Source organism: Ctenopharyngodon idella, chromosome 3 (assembly GCF_019924925.1).
Source record: "Ctenopharyngodon idella isolate HZGC_01 chromosome 3, HZGC01, whole genome shotgun sequence".
Lineage (NCBI taxonomy): Eukaryota > Metazoa > Chordata > Actinopteri > Cypriniformes > Xenocyprididae > Ctenopharyngodon > Ctenopharyngodon idella.
In genome coordinates, this window is record NC_067222.1 from 41647889 (window position 1) to 41666552 (window position 18664).

Here is an 18664-nt window from a genome sequence, read left to right on the forward strand (position 1 = left end):
ATTTCTTAAACAACCATGTAGGAAGATGCATCATGGCCATATTCCAGGATGACAAAGACAAGATTCATCAGACTCAAATTGTGAAGGAATGGTTGTGAGGAAGCATGAAGAATCATTATTTTCACACATGAATTGGCTCCTCTGAGTCCAGACCTTAAATTCTTTGAAAGTCTTTTGGATGTGCTGGAGGAGACTTTACAGGGTGCTTGACTCTTGCATTGTCAATACAAGATCTTGGCCAAAAATTGATGCATCTCTTGATGGAAATAACATCACAACATTTATTTCACGATAAAATAACTTTGCAAGGAATAGCCTTCCCCAACTTGCAGACAGCTTTTTTTTTTTTTTTTTTTAAGTGTTGTTTCACTCATTAATGGCTTCAAACAGTTCATGAGCAGTTAAAAAAAAATGTCTCCCAGTTCGAGTTTAATGTGAGACCAAATATTCATTATAAACATGAGCCTGATGGACTTGTTCTCGAGGCACTTCTTGGTTGTCTTTGCAGTGTGCATGGGCAGGAGTCTTGTTGAAAATCAAATCTGATCATTCCTCTTCAGATAACTTTTCAATTGTGGGAAGCAAGCCATTCTGCAATATTCTCCTGTACTCCAAAGCAATAAATGACTTTTCAGAGTGAAGTAGCTCACCAATACCAGCAGCTAAAAAGTCTTCCCACACAATGCTTCACTGTGGTACAGATGCATTTATTATCAGCAGATTTTCAAAGACACCGCTCTGGAGCATCACCATGCACCATACAATGCTTTTTAAGGAGGGCATTTGCTTAATTCCTGCTCATTTCCTTACCAGTAATTTATAGTTAGTAGGCTAAGCCTAGTGTTTAGCCATTTTTTTTGCCCAGGAGTTTATTTAGTAAAGCTGCTGAAGATCTTCATGGATGAATGACTGAAGCCTCAGGACACTATTTTTTCCCTCTTTAACAGACATGCAGTTCACAAACATTTTCGAGCTCCTTGGTTTTTTCACCCGTTTTGGTGTTACTCTCGGTCATTGACCCACTTCACTTCTGTTGTTGTTGTCTATATGTGAGTTCAGTGACATATAGAATTACTTAATTTAGTAAACACAAAGTCAACTAATCATTTATCCTATTTTATACCTCGATCAATTTATGTATTTATTTTCATTTTTTTCAAACGGATAGTATCAACTGTGCTTATATTAGATTTATTTAATTTGTTTATATAAAGAATATTTTTGTTTAAATAAAAGCTTCATTTTTATATCCGCTTTTCATATTAATCGACGTTTAGATTTATATATTATCCTTATTCTTTGAGAAATACATGATGTAATCACGGAGCCACATACGTGACGTCATATCACCCCACTCGCTTTCTGACTCCCAATTGGTTGCTTTCTCTGGTTCTACAGGCGGAGTCGTCCCTGCGGCTCAGACTAACATGATGGCCAAGCGCCCACCTCTGCTAAACTCTGATTGGCTGTCGGAGACAAGCCCACTGAAAGTCCCGACCATGCAGTTGCCAACTGAGATTTTGTAAACAAAAACGGGGTGTATATATTCAGCACTTTATAGTAAAAATCTATTGATTTCCCATACTCTTTTAACACGTTGACTCTCAGCGTACTAATTGAACAGGTCGGAAATAATTATTAACGTATTTAAAAAGCTCGTTATACATTTATATACATCACATAAAATAAAAAATAATAATATATGTAACAACAATTCAAAAGATACTCTATTTTAAGTAAAACAAGTTACAGTTAAAAAATAAATCTCAAATAAGTGACTTAAGTTGCAGTTATATTCCAGTGCAATACCTGAATGGCAGTATGCGAGCGCGCACGTCGTGTGAAGGAGCGTCAACTAAAGGAGCGAGTTCTGATTGGTCGGAGGGCGTGTCAATCACCCACAGCCGTCTGGGGTTTGCCTGGCTCTCTCTGTTAGCATGCTAATGTGCAAAGCAAACTCTTAAGTCAACTTTGCCTTGTGCGGCAGTATGGAAACGAACGCGAGTAGGTAGTTGACTGAATCAGCAAGAAAGTGAAATTTAGCGAAAATCAAGTGGACATATCGTTTGAAAACTACGCCAACAAATGTTCCGGCATATTTGCCTGTTCGATGAGTGCAAGAAGTTCCTAGTTTACATGGAATACTGCTTGTTGTGTGTGTGAGTGCTGGGACTTGAATACTTTTGAAGTCAGCTTGAAAAAGCATTTAAGGACAATGAATCTGTCTTTTGACGACCCGTCACTGGACAACTTGGACTCCAGTTTGTCTTTACATGATCCGAGTGATATTGACACGGCTCTGCTCAGTGACATTGATGGTGAGAGATCATTTGTTTACACTTGCGGTGCTGGTTGGCAGGTTTGACAAAGTGAATTGTGAATTGTGCTTTTGCAGTTTAGGGACGGATACATATTTACATTGATTGACAGTGCTGTCAGACGCATACACGTGTTTATAATAACGATAACATTGAAAAAAATGCTTGATCTAATACATCTAACCAACCGCTGTCATCATATAGGAAGCTTGTTTTGCTCTGAAACAAATGTATCCGCTTTAAACATGCTGTTAGTGAACTGAAAGACTGTGAGCACATCTGATCAGGTGGTGTCAGTGAAGCTGGGCGTGTGTTTTCAGCTAGGTGAACAAGTATTACATGCATGGGTCTTTAATTTGCACACAATTTAATAGTGCTTTGTACGTTAAATAATATTAAAATGAGAATAAAACACAGGGTTTTCATTAGATTGTGAGCGGTTCATTAGAAGTTGCATTGTGCGCGGCCCCGCCCCCCTCCAGCCTGGACTGGTGACGCCACGCGAGGTTACTGCCGGACATTCCCTCTATATTGTGACCTACCAACACAATTCTCTCATAACGCTCATTTGAGAGCTAGAATATTTAAATAAAAATATTAAGACAAAACGCCATGTCTTGTATTACATACTGAAATGCATTCAAAATTATTTACACACAATTATCTTTTTAAGTTTGAATATATCTGAATTTGTGTATTTATTTACATTTATATCCTCTGCATTATTAGACTTTTTAGTTATTCATCTTTGTAATGGTTAAGTCGAAAATGCAAGGTGGATGCAAGTGAAGTGACCGACAGTAACCTTGCGCTGAAGCGGACGGTGTCCGATAGTAACCTCTAGCACGCGCGCGCGCTGCGCGGCATAGCGAGGCGCTTTCTGGGCCTCTGATTGGCCGAGCGCGATCACCTCATACAAACACACCGGCCGCAGCCATGGCTGTGCACACTGAAGGAGTCTAATGTTATATGGGTTCATGTGTGGAAAACACCTTTTGACCACTTCAGTTTTTTACACTGTTGGAAATTAACACAGTAACCTCACTGACTTTATTATTATTATTATTATTATTATATTAGTCATCTTAATGTTATTAATACTAATAATTATTATTATTACTGATTATACTCTGAATTAAGAAAATAATAACATGAATTTTATATTAAATTATAAATATTTGTGCATAAAATGCTTTATTTCCTTATTTTTGATCCCAATAATATCAATGTGTTATTTTATAGTTTAATAATAGTAGTAATAATAAAAAATTAAATAATAATTTATTATTGCATTAGTCATATTAATATTATTCATGCTAATAATATTATTATATATTAAATTATATATATTTGTGCATAAAATGCTTTATTTCCTTATTTTAGATCCATATAATATCAGTATTATTTTATAATTTAATAATAGTAGTAATAATAAAAATAATAAAATTTGTATTATTATATTATTATACTGTATTATTATAATAATTATTATTATTTTGTTATGTATTATACTGATTATACTCTAAATTCTTTTTATTTATCTCAGATCCCAATATTTTTCATGTATTATGTAATAATAATAATATTTAATTATACAGATTTTACTCTGATTCTTTTTATTTCTTTAACTCAGATCCCAATATCAATGTATTATTTATTAATAATAATACTATTTATTATTATTATTATTATTGTTATTATTATTATTATTATACTTAGATTCTTTCCACTTCTTTATCTCAATCCCAATATTTTAATGAATTAATTATTTAAAAAATAATTATACTCTGATTTAAAAAAAAAAAAAACATGAATAATATATTAAATTATATATAATATTTGTCCATAAGATACTTTTTATTTCCTCATTGCAGATTCCAATAATATTAATGTGTCATTTTATAATCTAATAATAATAATAATAATAATAATACCTACTGATTATACTCCAGTTCTTTTTATTTCATCTCAGATCCCAATGTTATTAATGTATTATTTATTAATAATAATTGTTGTTATTATTATTATTATACTGATTATACTCTGATTATTTTTATTTCATCTCAGATCCCAATATTATCAATGAATTAATTATTTAAAAAAACTATACTCTGATTTAAGAAAATAACATTAAATTATATATTTGTGCATAAAATATTTTTTAAATTAATTAATTAATTAATTTATTTATTTTTTTATTTTTTATCTCAGATCCAAATAAATATAATGTGTTCTTTAATGAAAAATAATGTGGTGATCATAATAATGCCTTGTCCAATTGACCCTTTTCACATTTCCGGGTTTCTCAGAAGTGGAAGTCGTCATAGTTGGGTAAACTTCTATAGCTTGTGAATGTGACACTTCATTAAATATATATATATATTTTGTGTTCCCATTTGCTCAAATAGCAAAAGAAAAACTCCACAATAGAGTTCTCACTGTTCTCAAAAAATAGAGAGAGATTGATAATGGCAGTCAGAAGAGAGAAAGATGTAATTTTTAGGCGCTGTATTAGAAACACCCTCACAGCAGTGTTAACTAGTTTTGTTGTAATTTGATGAAAAGGTTATATAATACTATAGTGTTATAAATGTACATACATTTAAAAAAAAAAAAAAACGTTGCAGGATTTATGATGGTGCTGACCGTTAAAATGTGTCATCACAGTCTGTGAAAAGGGTCCGTAATAATAATACTATAATGTACAAAAACCTTTTGCTTTCATTTCAAGATGTTGAATTCATTTGTGCCTTAAGGGTGTGTTGAGAGTAAATTGCCTATTTAAATACAAGATAATTCAGGATTATTAATATGTCATTATGCTGGCATAACTAGATGAATGTGATAATGTGATCATCATAAATGGTCGCCCTGTCATTTATATTAAAAGACTGTTTTTGTAGCCTACAGGTTTCTGAGCTTCATAATTAATAGTTTAAACATTTGAGGTGGCATGATTTCCTGTGTTTGAGTCACTTGGCTCAGTGGTGAGGGTGGCTGTGAGACGGATGATCTTGAATGGTTCTGTGTCTGAGGAGTTGCACTGAATGATGAAACTCTGTAATGGGTCACTCTGCAGTCAGACCACCGTCTCCGGCCTCCAACTGAATGAAATCCAGACAGCTGTGAGCTGAATTTAATGTGGTTTAGTGCAGGCGTTTGGGTGGAAGAGTCACAGGATTCAGACCTGATGAGTGTGTGACAATGATCTTGTGCTCTGTGGTTCTCACATCTTGACACCTCAGTCGTTTTGAGATGAATCTCAAAATAACAAGCCAGATATTCAGATACTGCAAACACAAATAAGGTGAAAGATCTTTGTAGAAAATAAAACTTTTTTTTGTTTTCTAATCTAATCAAAGTGACACTGAAAATGTGTACAGTTTAACAATTTACTCATGGAGCCACACTGAGATCCTCATATCTCTGGAATGGATTCAAACAGGACAGAGGTTCCCAAACTTTTTAGAGTGGCGTACCCCCTGAGGCATTTAACATCCTTCTGTGTTCCCCCTCTCTACCACTCAGATTGCTGCAGTCACACTTTTTCCATTAAGGGACAATATTTGCCCTCTTAAATTGCTTGGCATTTTTTTTTTACCATTATTAAATACCTTTATAAAATAAATAATGCTTTAAATAATAATAAAAAAAAGTTTAATAGAGAAATATTGCAATGATGGTAAAAATGAAGTGATGCTTTTAAATATTAAACTAAAACCACCTGTAGGTGGCAGTAAGTCACTGTCTTAATGAGTGAGTAATCAGGCTTTATCATACAGCCAGCGCAATGTGACGCCAAGTGTTTTTTGCTAGTTTCAGCCTGACACAGTTATCATTTTTACGTCCAGCGCCAAGTTGTTAAAATAGCAAATGTACTCTGCGCCCTTCTGTTCGCCCATGGGCGTGCTGGCCTGAAAACGAGGTGTGTTCAGGCGCATTGTTGGCGTGTTGCTATTTTTCGGCAACTGCACCATTGGCCAACAAGAACCTGGTCTAAAGTCAATGGTGCAGTATTTGTTTTGTTATTTAAAGAGGGCGTAAGTAATATGCGCCTATAAGCGGATGCACAACGCACGTACACAAAGGGACACGCAGCAGCACACAAACATGCCAAGTATTAAAAATAAAAGGATTACAATGTAAAAGATTATTATTGTGTACATAAAGATAAAAATGCCTTCATGTCATAATGGATAGTCATTGCATGTATCAGAATTACATATTTGCAGTAATGACGAATGAAATTGGCTAATTATTTGGCCAATCGAGGCAATACACATGTATTTAAACTGACTCGTCAGGTTGAGGGTGTCTATATTCCACCATGTATATAGCGACTCTGCCATGGTGTGAGCGCAACTGGCTTTTAAAGGGAATAGGAGATGAGACTCTGATTGGTTTCTTGCACGTTATGCCAAAAACACACCCATGACTCATTAAGGGACTAGGTACAACCCTTTTAGACCATGCGCCTGGCGTGCGACTATTTTTCCCGTCGTTAAACTAGCAAAAGTGGATTCAGACACGCCCTAAGTGCACCTGCTCCACGAGCTTCAGACCATGTGCTTAGATTGTTAAAATAGGGCCCATCGAGTCATTCATTCATTCAGTAATGAAGCAAGTGGCTGTATTTATGAATGAGTCATTGAATTATTGACTCGCCCTATTCGTTTAAAGCCGCAGATTTGTTCACGAAACACTGCTGTGTGCTGCAGTTCTGCTGTGGTTTACATTGTAACTATTAGCTGTTTCTTTTCAAAATAGAGCAAACAATTGGCAATAATGTGTTTAAAATGTACATCACTTAATATTATCTTTGTGTTTGTTGAACTGTTGTATAAAATCAGTGTTACATTTGCAGTCGTGTGGATATTTGGGAAACACTGCATTCTTGCTCATATAATATATGTTCAACATTAAAAACAAGAACTCACACAGGGTATGTTTTTGTATTGAAGAGTGTTTGAGTCTTAAATTGATCTCTATGCAAATCTGTGTCTATAGGCTATTTGTTCTTCATGCTGGTAAGTGGTAAATCCCCACTTTTACAAAGGTACATTGTCGAGAACAGCAGTAATGTAATGAGATTTACATACTCTGCACACAATCTATCACATGCACGCTGCTTGTGTGGATGCAGTCAGTTTTGACCCCAAAAGATTTGATTGGACGTCATGTATTTACGGTATTTTTGCCTGTTAGAAATACATGCTTAGTTTAATGTTATTTTAAGGTGGGGTAGAATTAAATGAACAGCAAAACTCAGCATTTTGTTGGCACACCCCCTCTTGTCACCTCACGTACCCCAGTTTGGGAACCACTAAAATAGGGCCTTAAAAATGAAGATGCCAAAAGAATAGTTTAAGAACCAGATTCTAAAAGCATATTAAGATATCATTAATACTATCTGAGTTACAAGCATGTAAACTTGATTTTTCTCATTTTTTTTAAGCTGTCAGCACTTGCATATAATGCAACAAGCTAAAACTAATAGATTTATAATTTTACTAATTAGACCTCCAATCTATGTGTTAAAAAAAATAAAATAAATAATAATAAGATGCTGCCATCTTTCAAAGTCATTTTCCCTCCCGTAAATATCAGTTGATTTATCAGCAAATATTCATCCATGGCTTTTAATATTTTGGGTTTCTTTTTCATTTGTATTTCTTTCACCTGCAAAAAATTGATCAAATATCTAAAAATTCCCCTCTGTCCGTGCACCGCAAGACCCCTAAGGATGCCCCTGTTGCTCACTGTATCCGTCTCTTTTTCCATGTTTTAACAGATATGCTCCAGCTTATCAACAACCAGGACATGGAGTTTGGTGGGCTGTTTGATCACACTTCATTTCCTGCTCCCGCAGCGCCCACGCAGGAGCTCTCAGCCCTGCCTCACTCCAACCCTTCCTCTCCTCCACCCACCTCTTCTACGCCCACCAACACCTCCTCCATCCTCAGCAGCAGCCCACACCTGGATGCCCTGCTGGGTCCCCCCATCACCCGCAGTTCCTCCATCCCGGACAAAGTCTTCCACCCTCCCACTTTCCAGCAGTCTCCTCTGGCACAGGTGACCTCCACCCCTGCCAACCCTGCCACACTGCAGACCACGCAGCCCAAAGCTCAGCCCGCTCCATCTCCCAGCCTCCACCCTTCCACCCCGGCGGCCCAGAGCCAACCTGCCCCGGCTGTGAAGAGCCCTCCTGTGTTTGGCACCGCCCAGCAGGTCCTCTTCAGCTCACCAACACCCCAACCACCGCAGCAGCAGCAGCCTGTGGTCACTTACCCCATCCAGAACGGTTATACAGGTGAGTTTTATTAGCTCCTTGTTTCTTGACAATGTTTCTGAAATATGTGCCAGGGCCGAGGGAAACATTTCAGTTTTCCCCAAATTCAAACCCTACATTTTTCTATTTTTATATATATATATATATATATAAAATAGAAAAATGTAGGGCCCTATGAAATCCATTTTATTTTTTTATAATTCCATTTTAATGGATTCATTAAATTTTGTTAATCATTTGTTAATCAAATAAATTTAATTCTTAAAACTTTTAATAATTTATTATAATTTTTTTTAGAAATTCTGTGCTGTCCATTTAAATTTTTCTGGATTTATAATTTAATACCAATTTATTATCAAAAATGGTGGTAATGGTGGTAAAAAACATTAATCTATTAAAATCAAATAAAAATTTAATAATTCTTTTTATTATTTTGTCAAACAACGTGCTGCACAACAGAATTTTGCTGATAATATTAAAACATGGAAGAAACAATGTGTGCTATTCCTTAAATGTTTATTATTAATATAATATTTAAATAATGTTTAGCATTATTATTTGAGACATACATTCTACTCTACATCAAGTTAAATCAAACTTTTATTTTGACGGGTTGTCGTGATAGTTTTTATGAAATGTAACGTTGTAATGCTGGTGAAGTGTCTCTCAGAGCAGCTCTGGAGATGAAGTTCATGTCCTCATATAGTGAGACGACAGACGCTGAAAACACCATGTGCTTCAGTATGTGTGTAGCAGACGAGACTGTCCTGCTCATTCACACAGAGACACACAGAACATGCAGACTTCAGATTCAATAGCAGTCTTTTTGCCGTTTAATATTCACAGACACTAGTCCACCACGCAATTTTATTCATTCTACAGCCCTACTTTTGATTTATACATCTAAAAATAGCCAAATTCTGTGACATTACACATCACAGTAAATTTAATTTTTATGACTGGATTATGCGATTCCGTTCACATTTTCCGCATCGCTGAAATCATAATGCCTACAAATGTGAAAGATCTGTCATTCGTGTGCAAGAGATGTGCCTGAGCTACCAGTGAACATAAAACCTTCAGAAACATGCCATGTCAGCCTTATCTGTCTTACCATAAATGTGTCAATTACATCTATTGACACTTCATCTCAACGAGTGTAAATCACAGTTATCTGATAAGCTAATTGGTCACAATTTCTTTTACAATGGCTTATAATCACTATGTAACTACTATCTAACTAAAGCATCTGATACAATGTGGAGAAAGTGACTCTAATAGTAGATGAGTAGATCTCTGAATAGCCTTCCAAAGTGAATATTAAATAGCTTTTTTTCTTTCAAGTATCACTTTTGATTCACTGGCCTTGTTTACAAAAATCTAAACATTCAACATTGGCACCAAATAAAAAGTAAAATGACACTAACAAACTTGTACATTTGCTGTGAAGTATGAGGAAAAGCTCTCCCATTTTCTGTCTTTTTTTATCTTTTTAAAAAATAAAACAAATAAGCAACCGCTACAGTACAACATTTTTGGAGTCCGTGACATTTTTATGTTTTTGAAAAGTCTCTTTCACCTGTTCACCATGGCTGCGTTTATTTGATCAACAATACAGTAAAAACAATATTGTGAAAAAGTGTTTATAATGTAATATATTTTAAAATGTAATTTATTCCTGTGATCATAGCTAAATTTTCAGCATCACTACTCCAGTCTTCAGTGTCACATGATATAGTGACAATAATCATTCTAATATGATGATTTGAGGCTCAAGAAACTTTTATTATTATCAATGTTGAAAACATTTTCCACATATTTATGTGAAAACTGAGATACATTTTTTGAAAGTTCAAAAGAACAGCATTTATTCTGTATTATTATTTCTTAACTAGTCAATTTAATGACCAATTTAATGCATCCTTGCTGAATAAAAGAACTAATTTCTTTCAATTTCTGACCCCAAACCTTTGAACGGTAGCGTGTGTTACATGGGCTTTTTACTGTTTATACTTGTTGTTCACTCTCGTTTAAAAAAAAAAAAAAAAATGAAAAAAAAAAAAATCAAAACATTTAAACAAAAATGGCTTGACCAAACTGACATTTTGTTTTTCAGTCTTCAGGTTGACTACACCAGCTCATACGTGCAGTATCTGATTCCTATCTGATGAAATATTGGTGAAGAAAATAATAATGAAACTTTCAAATTAAGTTAGTCCTGATAAACTATGTAAAACGAAATGTGTGGGCTTGGCATTGGTGGTTGAATCGGCTTGAGCTAAGCATTTGTCATACTGTTATCATAGTTTCACAGTGATTTCATAGTGTTTATACTAGCTTTTAAATCCGTTCAGTCCTTACATAGTTGGTTTAAAGGTTGAATCAAATTCATGAAAGCATGTCATTACTCATAGAAAACTTTCCAAAAGTGTTTTGAGATTATGTAATCTTTTGTGTAAATGACCATTCACCTGTTGTTCATGAGTAATGCACATGATCATGACTACCACCACTGTTAAAATCCATCACCTTTGATCAGTCACATCATGTCAGCAGTTCCCTTCAGGTAGCTGTGATTTGTCATAAAAAGGCGATTTGAGTTCAAGGTACAGACTGAAGTCACTGTTGTCAGTCCTGGAGGCCTAGTGACCTTTTATCATACTTTGTGTTCATGTGTAAAGAAGCCCAGCCCACATTCTTTCTTTGCTTATGCTTTTATCATTTCGTTTCATTCTGCTTATCGCTGCGCGGCTTAGGTAATGTCTCCGCCAGGTCAAAGAGAGAATACAGCATCACACTAGCGTAGATCAAAGTTCAGTCCTGGTGAATTGAGTTATGTATTTCTATCGTTATAGTAAGTGACCCTCTGCCTGCATCTTTTCATGTTATTATCAGTTTTATTAGCTCAAGCACACAAGGAATTCCAGTACTTAAAGTGTTAGTTCACCCAAAAAATGAAATTTCTGTCATTAATTACTCACCCTCATGTCGTCCCAAACCCGTAAGACCTTCATTCATCTTCAGAACACAAGTTAAGATATTTTTGATGAAAACTGAGGGCTTCTGAACTACATATAAGTAAGCCGGCATATGGACGTAAACACGGAAGTCTGCACTGCGTTCACTGCGTCAACTGTTCAAATTGTTAAATAGTTATTCTTTTTGTTTTGTTTTTACATACAAAAAGTATTTTTCTTATCGCTTCATAACATTAATGTTGAACCACTGTAGTCACATGGACTATTTTAACGATGTCTTTTCTGGACCTCAAAAGGTGCAATGATGTTGCTGCTTATGTGTGGTTCAGATACCCTCTGATTTTATCAAATAATATCTTAATTTATGTTCTGAAGATGAACGAAGGTCTTACGGGTATGGAACGTCATGAGAGAAAATGTGACATAACCCTTTAACATACAGTGCACAGCATAAATGAGTACACCCCCTCTGAAACTTCTGAAAGTCAGCAATTACTCAGTTACTTAGAAGACATGTTAGGGTTCTTTAGAGATATAATGTTCCAGCAAGTCTGCTTAATCAATTACCAAAGAAGCATGTCAAAATTATTCAGGAAAATAAGATTTTATTATCAAGGTGATAAAATGTTGTGTAGCAAAAATGAGTACACCCTCCTAAAAGTTACTAAATAAAACGAAATAAAAAATTTCTGCTGTAAGTTTAAGGCAATGTTTGATCAACAGGTAAGTATGTTGAATCAAAACATTTAAAGAAGTAATTTCTTGACAATTAAAAGTGTTATATAGCCCACTGAATCATTCTCAGATTTAATGCTGACAACAATGAACCACTTGGGAGAAAACTGTCATTTCTTAGCACAAAAGAGGACAGTGGTACAAGAGGATTACCAAATCATTGTTTTAAGTGTGAAAATATAGCAAAAGTAACACAGAAATTCAAAAACAATGGACTTGTGACAAGGCCCCTGAAATAATCAGGCCTTCATTTTAAGCTTTCATTTAGTGATGAGGGATTTTTTTGCTAGACAAAGAGCAGGAGAAATACCAAGCGAGTGTCTCAGAGCCAGCAAAAGCTATGAAAAGAGTGACTGTTTATCTCACAGAGTAAGATGCAGCCTGCAGAAATGACATGCATGGTTGTTGTTCTCACTGGAACTTCCTACTGTAGCAAAAGCACAATAAAGACAGTTATCCATTTCCAAAGCCCATATTTACAAAATATAGATTCTGGGAATCGATACTCTGGTCTCATGAGACCAAATCAATCATTTTGGATCTAACAGCATCCAAAATGTTGTGGTGTTGCTAGAGGAGGAGTACAGTGAGAAGTGCCTGGTTCCCACAGTAAAGTTCAGTGGTAGTAAAGCTCTTATATAGGGATGTATGAGTGCTGAAGGTGTGAGGGATGTGTAAGGTGTGTGTAATTGAATACACAAACTTGAAACAGAAGATGTTACCCTTTCCTCATTCCCTGCATTGTTGGGCATTTTTTCAACATGACAATGAGGATATGCATTCTCCAAAGATGAAAAAACCTTCTGTGGACATGTATTGCACTCAATCTTAACACTCTTGAGCACCTGTGGGGGATTCTGTAGAGACGAGTTGAGCAACACTCCCCATTAAAGATCAGGGCATTTAAGGAGCTCATCATCCAGGAGTTACACAGGACAGATGAGACAATTTGTCATGAACTTGTACACTCCGTGCCAAGAAGGATCAGAGCAGTATATTCAAAATTATGGAGGGCATACTCTTTCCTTGAATTGTATTAGTGATCATGAAGAAAATACATCTCTTGTATTTGTTCAGAGGGGGTGTAATCATTTATGCTGTGCACTGTAAATCCAGGATGCAGAATGTAAAAAAAAAACAAAAAAAAAAAACAGATATACAAAAATACAATTACATAATTTACACAAATATATGTAAAAGTTGTTATTTACATGGGTGTGCATGGGACAGTTGTGGTGCACTGTAATACCAGTAATACCGGTTTGAATGCGGATACTGTACTGGTATGAAAATTCTGACTAACGCTTTATTTTACAGTGTTCTTGTTACACGTTACTATAATAATTACTATAAATTGTGCATTATTACATGCTACTAACCCTAATCTTAACCCTATAGTAAGTACATGTAGTTAATTATTATTACTCAGTATTTAAATGTATATTTACACTGTAACAAGGACACATTTAAATAAAGTGTAACCAAATTCTGATATTTAAGAAACTGGTATCAATTGCTAAGTCAGGACTGGTCAGTAACGGCGTTTGGTGAAGAGTGGTGTGAATCTAAATCTTTTCTTGAATGACAGCATGTTCACATTTCAACAGATTTCAAACAGTGGAAATAGTGCCTCAAGTGGCAAAGGGTGGTTATGATTTCTGCTCTAATGATCTTAGTTGTTTTCAGGAGTTTTAAAAGTTTTAAGGTACGTTTACACAACAATGATGTACTAAAAACGGAAAAGTTTTTCCTTTGTGTTTTTCGCATACAGACGACAACGTAGTCAAAACGATCTCCATTTACACAGATCAGTGAAAATGACTAAAAACACTGTATTATTCATGCCAGGCCAGTAGATGGCGATGTCACTTTGTAAAGAAACACTACGCGACTATAGACTTAACACGTAACGCGCATGATGTCGGCATCTTCGCAAATTTGCGTGTTTGTAGTTTACACTGAGATGATAATGTATTGTTTTCAAAAACTTGCACTTTGAAACCCGTTTTCAAAAGTTTGCATTTTCAGGCTTTCTAAACACTGTTGTCGTGTAAATGAACAGCCCAAACGCATAAAGTTTTGTGTTTTTAGTTGAAAATGGTGTCGTGTAAACCCCCTTATAGTGCGACTTCTTGCCATTTCTTTCCTCTCATGATCTCATTTGCTCTTGCAGCTGTCACTCAGCAGAGCTCTCCTCAGCCAATCCCGAATCTCCCCGCCTCCCCACAGAATGTTCAGCCAATGGCCATCCAAGCCCAGGTGCATAGCCTCTCGACTTCACCAATCCTGACCACCTCCTCCAGCCCACCCACACAGACAATCTCCCCTCAGGTTCAGCAGGTTCCTGTAAGTGCTTTTACTGACCCACTAATGCCCACATCCCCAATAATTTACATTTTACAGCCAAGCAATCTTTTATTGTGTGTGCTGAGCGTTCTTCGTGTGTTTGGCAGGTTTTGTTGCAGCCGCAGTTCATTAAGGCAGACTCTCTCTTGCTCACAACTCTGAAGCCTGATGTAACCATGGTAACAACAGTAGCGTCACCCTGCATCACGTCGCTGGCTACATCCACTGCCCCAGTCCAGAACACCTCACTGCAGGTACACAAACACAGTCCCACGGCCTGTTCGCAACAAGAGCGTGGCAGTGCCAGCGCTTCACTAAAAATAGATGTGTGCCAACTGTCAAATGTATTCAGGAGCATGTGTGTGCATAAAAAAAGGGTCCCTAAATGTCTAAAACGTCTTAATGATCATTTTAAATTTGGGTATGAAAAAACGGGAATCAAGATATAACTTCACATTTCAAAGTAAAAACGTGGCGTTGTCGTGTGTTCTACAGACTTCTGGTTCGCAATCATTAAAAGGTGCCGAGCAATTGCTTATGATCACTGTTGATGAATTATTACATTATTGACTTTATGGTGTTTATATTGTAATACGTTATAGATGGTTGCAAGAGTGCTTAAAATAGTAAAGCATAGACTTTTCAAATTAAAAGAGTCCTGATTTATTTCAGAACTGTTTATAATTAAAAGTCCTGTTTTATAAATTTTTTTTTTTTTTTTTCTTGTTATTATTGGTATTTTGGTTACACAGTAAACCGTAATTTAATTCAATGTTAATTGTCACAGGAATGAAAGACTAAGAACATTTTGGAACATATTATTTAATATATAGATTTTACTAGTATCAGCACAATAATCTGTTTATTACAGTTTAATTACATAATTATTAAATACAGTTGGTTGTAGAAGTTAAAAGACAACTACTTTTTGTATTCTTATAAAGTAAATAATTTTGCTTGTAAATGTCTCCTTTTATTAAGAAAAAACACATTATTTGATAAATTTTCATTGCAACCCAAATGTTTTTTTTAAATGCGCTCCTACATTTTTCAACAAACATGTCAAGCCTTCAGGCATTGAAATTTTAGACATATTCGCCAAACAAAGTTTGAAAAGTCGCAGATTCGCTTCAAATTATTTTGTTTTTGGTGTAAACTAGCCAATCAAGTAAGTAGTGTTATACATCAGAAATTTGATATTAAATGTCACATTTAAACCATGCCAAAGTTAAAGTCCCCCTGTAGTCAATAATTGTATCACTTAAAACTCATCTTTATTCACCAAAATTACATATTTAAATGTTTTTTGCTCTGAAAAAATTCTTAATGCCTTAAAATACCTTGAATGTAACTCTAAACCTTTGCCTCGTTTAATATACATGGATCTATGAATATGATAATTAGCCCCGCCTCCACTCACTCGCACGAGGTCAGACGAGATCCACTCGGTCAACTTACTGAGGTAAACGCTGCACAATGGTATCGCTTTTTACAATGTCATCATAACATCATAATATGCGTCATACACCCGCCATATTGCTAAATCTACACGATTTTTCATATCAACAGAAAAAATATACCAGGATAACCTTCTTTTGAGACTCCCTTGCGCAGTCAGTTAATAATATGCTAAAGTCCGCCCACGTTGACGTGATTGGTTACAAGGTAGTTTGTGACGTCAGAAACACCAGCGATTTCAAACCGTGGGTTTGAGACTGTCTTTGGTTTACTGCAGTTTTAAAGAGAGAATACTCAGCAATGGTGTTGACTGATGAATTTACACATGGTTTGTCTTAAAGCATGTTAAAAACACCAGATAGACAATATCAACAACATTAAAAACTTGATTTTCAACACAGGGGGACTTTAATTGAATAACTTAAATTCTTATTTTTTTGTTTAAAAGGCTCTCACATTGAAATTTACATTTGCCATTTTCCAAATACCTATGGCATTTCTGACCTGTGCATCTCTCGTCTCAGGCGCTGATGAGTGGAGGCACCATCCTGACCACCGTTCCACTGATGGTGGACACAGAGAAACTGCCCATCAATCGCATCGCCATCAGCGGGAAACCAGGGGGACAGCCACATAAAGGCGAGAAACGCACCGCCCATAACGCCATTGAAAAACGCTACCGCTCCTCCATCAACGACAAGATTATTGAGCTCAAAGACCTGGTGGCTGGGACGGAAGCTAAGGTGGGCTTATTGTCTGTCAAAATCTGGTTATTTGCTCACCAAGAGAAACTGTGCTCATGGTAGTGACCCTTGAAACTCATTTGAAAACTTTAATCAGATAGTATGAGCTAACTAACCCAGATTTTTTTAGCCCTTATCTTACCTGGAAGATAGTCTTAAAATGTCACCATTCTAAGATGAATCTTCTCTCTTATGCAGCTCAATAAGTCGGCAGTGTTGAGGAAAGCCATTGACTACATTCGCTACCTTCAGCAGTCCAACCAAAAACTAAAGCAGGAGAACATGGCACTCAAAATGTCCATCCAGAAGAACAGTAAGCTCACCCAGAGTACCTTCAAAGTCAACATGAAATCAAAATGGACCCTTTGTATATCTAATGTACTTGATGAATTGCTCCACCTCTGAAATAACACTATTGGCTATATACTTGGCTATATATTATATATACTTTAATGTCATTTCTATTAATTTCTATGTCATGTATTTAAATATATTTGTAATTACACAATTGTAATGATGAAGTTGCAATTTACTACATTTAAAATATATTAACTATAAGTGTAATATCAAATAACAGACTACTAAAATTCTAATGTACTTTATATATATAGTACTTTAAACTTTTAATTTGACATTATTACAAAGTGCACTTTATAAGTGTACTTATGTGTGTTAAGCCATAAAAGTTTACTCTATGTACACTTAAATGGCCTTTTATTTAATTTATATTATATTATGTGCAAGTACAGTTTTTAAAAGTATTCTTTTAAGATTTGAAGTGCAGTACAAGTGCACATTCAATACAATTAAGTGCACTTCTTTTTCACTAGGAGAGTGTGGTTGTCTTTGCCTTGACCTGTCGCTTTGCCTACTCAGAGTCTCTGAAGGACCTTGTGACCATGGAGGTGGACGTGAAACCAGAAATCCCCACCCCTCCAGCATCAGATGTCGGCTCACCTCAATCCAGCGGCGCCTACTCCCACCACGGTAGCGACTCGGAGCCGGACAGCCCAATGGTAGAAGACAGCAAGGTAACAGAGACTCAGATGATCTACAACTCCTGTCATGCCTTTAATGAATTGGCTTAGGTCATGGACTAATTGAATATGTTAACATGTAATGGATAATTCATTTGCTTGAGGTCAAGAACTTAGAAGAATTAGCGTATCACGATCTAACACCATCTCTGTTTCCTGTTCTCACGTGTAGCCTGTGGTGGAGAGGGCTGGAGGAATGCTGGATCGCTCTCGCATGGCTCTGTGTGCATTCACCATGCTCTTCCTGTCCTTTAACCCGTTGGCTTCTCTGCTGTGTGGCGGCTGGAGTAGCTCTGGGGCATCTGTCTCTGGACACACAGGAAGGAGTATGCTGGCAATGCAGGAAACAGGTGCTAATTATCATATCTTTAAGACCCTGATATACTCACAGCAATTTCTTTTTCAGTATTGGCTTAGGGATAAAAGAAGTTTAGATGAATACTGCGCTCTTTTCTCTCAATAACAAAATAAACACCCAACAAAAATGACAGTGCTGAGAAAACAGAAGTTAAGAAAGCATCTTATCATAGCCATGTGGATATGTTTGCAATTCAGTCACATCACGTTTATTTATATAGCACTTTATACAATAGATTGGTTTAAAACAAGCCGCTTTACAGTATTATACTTGGAAAAACAGTGTCCGTGTCTTCAGTTTCTACTATAAAGCTGCTTTCCAGTGTGTTCATGCTTTTACTCACATCTGACCTCGACGGACTGAACAGAAGAAATTACCCGGAAAAGATTTCCCATGTCAAAG

The 18664-nt window shown here is 35.9% G+C and overlaps 1 protein-coding gene across 1 annotated transcript in view; it reads left to right on the top strand.

Annotated features, from left to right (window-relative positions):
- Positions 1 to 1826: 1826 nt before the first annotated feature.
- The window catches only part of srebf1 (sterol regulatory element binding transcription factor 1), a 29600-nt gene continuing 12762 nt past the window's right edge, over positions 1827 to 18664 (top strand). The window contains exons 1-8 of the mRNA XM_051886061.1: positions 1827 to 2318; positions 8110 to 8628; positions 14494 to 14666; positions 14774 to 14920; positions 16649 to 16867; positions 17066 to 17180; positions 17744 to 17898; positions 18077 to 18254. Coding sequence (XP_051742021.1) covers positions 2216 to 2318; positions 8110 to 8628; positions 14494 to 14666; positions 14774 to 14920; positions 16649 to 16867; positions 17066 to 17180; positions 17744 to 17898; positions 18077 to 18254 — 1609 coding nt within the window. The 5' untranslated portion in view covers positions 1827 to 2215. The remainder of the gene's footprint in view (positions 2319 to 8109; positions 8629 to 14493; positions 14667 to 14773; positions 14921 to 16648; positions 16868 to 17065; positions 17181 to 17743; positions 17899 to 18076; positions 18255 to 18664) is intronic.